Consider the following 4,134-nt stretch of genomic DNA (forward strand, 5'->3'; position numbering starts at 1 on the left):
TTAAAGTCTAATATAAGATTATTCATTAAATGTCCTAACTTGGCCAAATTAAAAAGAGATGATCAGTCACATTTTCACTGCACTTACGTAAATAGTCAGTTGAAGTTTAATGAGAGTAGACTCGTTTTGTAAAGAAATTAGTCTTTCTGGCCAGGTGCGGTGGCTCAAGCCTGTAATCCCAGCACTTTGGGAGGCCGAGATGGGTGGATCACGAGGTCAGGAGATAGAGAACATCCTGCTAACATGGTGAAACCCCGTCTCTACTAAAAAATACAAAACACTAGCCGGGCGAGGTGGCGGGCGCCTGTAGTCCCAGCTACTCGGGAGACTGAGGCAGGAGAATGGCGGGAACCCAGGAGGCGGAGCTTGCAGTGAGCTGAGATCCGGCCACTGCACTCCAGCCTGGGAGACAGAGCCAGACTCCATCTCAAAAAAAAAAAGAAAGAAAGAAAGAAAGAAATTAGTTATGTTTGGTAAAACTGAAGGGAATTGTAAAGGACAAAATAATGTTTCGGTAGAAAAGTATAGTGCACCCATTGTTAAATTCTTGTTCTTTCCATTGTCTTTGAGGTTTTATTATCTCCCTATAAATTGCCCTATTCCTGAAGCCCTACAAGCTAGGGCTGGGCAATTTGATGTAAACTACAGAGGACAATCTTCATGAATGTAGCTGACTTGGCTGCTCAGGTGGTTGATCGAAGTATCCAATGACATAAACAGAGACATTCAGACTGTAAACTAGGAAAACTATCATATTGCAACTGCCACTTTATTTCATCATCTAAAGATGCTTTGAGCTTAAATCTAAAAGTCTTCTCAAATAAATGCCCTCAGGGCTCAGATACTAAGCTTATAGACTGTTATAACCATTGATCTTTTGTTTTTATTTGGTTTGTTTCAGTTGGTTTGGTTCATGGACACTTTGGCTATGGAGAATATCCCCACTCTCTTGGGACTATCATTGTGACTGTTATCATTGTAATCTTCCTGGTGTGCTGTAGTCTCTCAAGGGTCTTCAATGTGAGTTCATAGTCATCACAATATGCCAGGTTTCCTCACTGTGATTAGAATGACAGCAACAAAGAAAAAGTAGTAAAAGAAACACTTCTGCAAGAGACCAGACATTATGACATGAGTTCCATGTTGACACAAAGATAAACCAGCTGTGCTTGTCACAGAAAGTGCCCTGTGTGCCTAAGTTTCAGTCAATATCCTGTAATTGGGAGCCTAACCAAAAGGGAAAAAATAATTAAAATAGTTAAATAAAAGGATATTGTGCTGAGGTGGGTCCAGCAAAGTGGGTTCCTGCCTATGCAAACAGAAATCCAACTTAGTGTAAATGATAAAACAAAAATTAACTTAAAACAGCCACCAACTCACCTCTAACTATTAACATTTCACTGGAATAATCCAAATCATGCCACTGCTTCACTTTAGCCAATAAAATATTTCTTTTGCCTTACTTTTCATTTACCCTATAACTGCCTTTTTCCCTTCTCTTTCCTCTTCAGGAAAGCGCCAAAGCACCTGCAGTCTGGTCAAGCCAAAGAAATCAGTCACCTCAAATAAACTCTGAATTCTAATGCCACGCCTTTATACATGTGTATATGTACATATATTAGATGACTATACATACACATAAAAAAGTATATATACACATATAGACATATAGATACCTAAACCATATATGCATATAATTAGGTAGCAATGAAAATCCAACAAAAAGAAACTGAAGAGCTACATAAATATTAGAGTTCTGTTAGCAAAAAACCAATCTGATGGCAATGTTAAGGGAGTGAATGAGTGCTAGAAGAATGGAGAAAAAAAGTAACCAGAGATTTGCAAAACAATCCATGAGTAGTTTTTAGGTAAAGGCCTCATGGTATCAGTGAGAAAGTAAATGAAATTTCAGTGATAAAAGATGAAGGGCAGAGTGGACTGCTACATGGATGACTCAAGTACTTCAAGAGTATGAGGTTTGAAGAAGGCTAACAAGCAAGGACTTTTTGAGGTAGAAATATGCAAACTTCCTCATTTTCGTGGTTTTTCCCTCCACTCACTAGGCACTATGATGTCAGATCATCTTATCATTATTTGAACTTTGGTGATATGAATTTAAAGTCTCTGGTTGTCAATAAAACATTCCAATAATCTTGCAACATCACTGAATATTAAAAATCTCATAGCTTCACTTTTTTTCTGGGAAGATTAAGATCATTTTGTTCTTATTATGCCACTTACCTTTTCTTCTCAATGCATATTTCAACTTAGTTCTTCTATTTCATCTTTAAGTTTTCTGAATTAAGGGATCTTTTCAGATTATCTAAATACATACAGTCACAGCTGGAAAAGGCATTAGAAACCATTGAAGAAAGTTAGAGGCAATTTACCTCTTCTTACTTTTGCAGGCACACTACATGAAGAGCACCCTTTTAGGCTTTGGCAATATCTTCACTGTTAACTCCCTTCTCAGTTTTTCTCCTTATTGCATTTCCTTTTTTGTTTATTTCTTTACCTGATATGTGAGTTGATTTTCAACAAGAAGTAGAATTCACTCTTTCCCAATGAAGTGGAATAAAAGATCTCTTGATGGCTAGCAAAATTATTGGGATTTACATCTGTTCATCAAAATACAAATCTGTCTTCACAATGGAGTTAAATGTGTTGAGTGTCTCAGACAATATAGTTGTATTAGCATCAAAATCATCATACTCAAGTCCTTATCAGATGACATAGACTATCTTAGCATTTAATGCATTTATAAAGCCACATTGAATAACATACAACATTGTAAAATATTTTTATTTGCTCTCTGCTGCCATTATTTGATTATGATATGAACATGACTAAACATTTGTAAATGCTATTGAATAACACTAGGAGTATATTTATTAGTTTACTAGATACTAACACCTTAGGTCCTTTAAGTGCTAGGACATTGCAAAATCCTTGAATGCTGGTAAAACATAGATACCTTTAAATTGCACAATCGTGGGAAAATTTTAGTAAATAGAGAACAGAGATTGTATGAGATCTAAACATTTCTTTTGACCATTTTTGTGAATGAATCTATTACTTGCTTGTTTCTCAGGCTGTAGATAATGGGATTTAATAAAGGAACTATGACAGTGTAAAATAGAGACTCCATCATATCTTGGTCATCAGCCTGTGGGGAAGCAGAGCCCACATACATGAAGGCGAGGGGCCCATAGTATAAAGATACAGATAGGAGATGAGCTCCACAGGTGGAGACAGCTTTTTGCATCCCTTTGACAGACTTATTTTTTAAGATTATAAGGAGGACAAGTGTATAAGATATAAGAATAGTTCCAATGGTAAAAACTTGAATTGAACCTGCAAAATAAAACCATTAGAAAGTTAATAGAAGAATCAGTACAGGAAATCTTTAACAATGGGATAATGTCACAGTAAAAGTGTTGTATTATGTTGGTATTACAGAAGGTTAATCTGAATAAAAAAATTTCATGGATTAAAGCATGAAGAAGGCCACCTAGAAATGACAAAACTAACAGCCAGATGCATAGTCCATTGGTCATAATGACTGGATAAAGTAAAGGTTTGCAAATGGCTACATAGCGATCATACGCCATTGATGCCAAGATAAAACATTCTGTGGTTACAGTGATTACAAAGGAAAAAAATTGTGTCATGCATTCAGAGAGCGATATCATCTTACTCTTAGCTAAGAAGTTGATCAGCATCTTCGGAGTCACTGTGGATGATAACCAAGCATCCACAAAGGCTAAACTCCCAAGGAATAAATACATTGGGGTATGAAGGTGAGGGTCTTTCCAGATGATGACAATTAGACCAAGATTCCCCATGACGGTGATGAGATATATGACCAAGAATGCCAGGAACAGGGGTATTTTCCACTGTGGTTGATATAAAAATCCTGTGAGAACAAACTCTGTCAGCAACGTTGCATTTTCCTCTTCCATGTCCTCATTGCATGTCCTCTGAAAAATGAAATAAATATAAAGGAACATTCGCAATGGAATTGTGAGTTGAAATTGGAGAAGAAGTGTTGAAATAAACTATGTAATTATCAGAGCCCTCTTAATTTTTTTTTTTTTTTTTTTTTTTTTTTGGCTTCAATACTTTATTTTGGTC

General features: G+C 36.3%; 1 protein-coding gene across 1 annotated transcript; it reads right to left on the minus strand.

Moving 5' to 3' along the window:
• Nucleotides 1-3,034: 3,034 nt before the first annotated feature.
• Nucleotides 3,035-4,010, minus strand: LOC108542747 (olfactory receptor 5H6-like). The gene is given in 2 exon segments (XM_017892913.1): nt 3,035-3,368; nt 3,370-4,010. Coding segments are annotated over 2 exon segments (975 nt in total).
• Nucleotides 4,011-4,134: the final 124 nt, after the last annotated feature.

Source organism: Rhinopithecus bieti, unplaced genomic scaffold (genome assembly GCF_001698545.2).
Source record: "Rhinopithecus bieti isolate Rb0 unplaced genomic scaffold, ASM169854v2 scaffold_23569, whole genome shotgun sequence".
NCBI classification, from domain to species: Eukaryota; Metazoa; Chordata; class Mammalia; order Primates; family Cercopithecidae; genus Rhinopithecus; species Rhinopithecus bieti.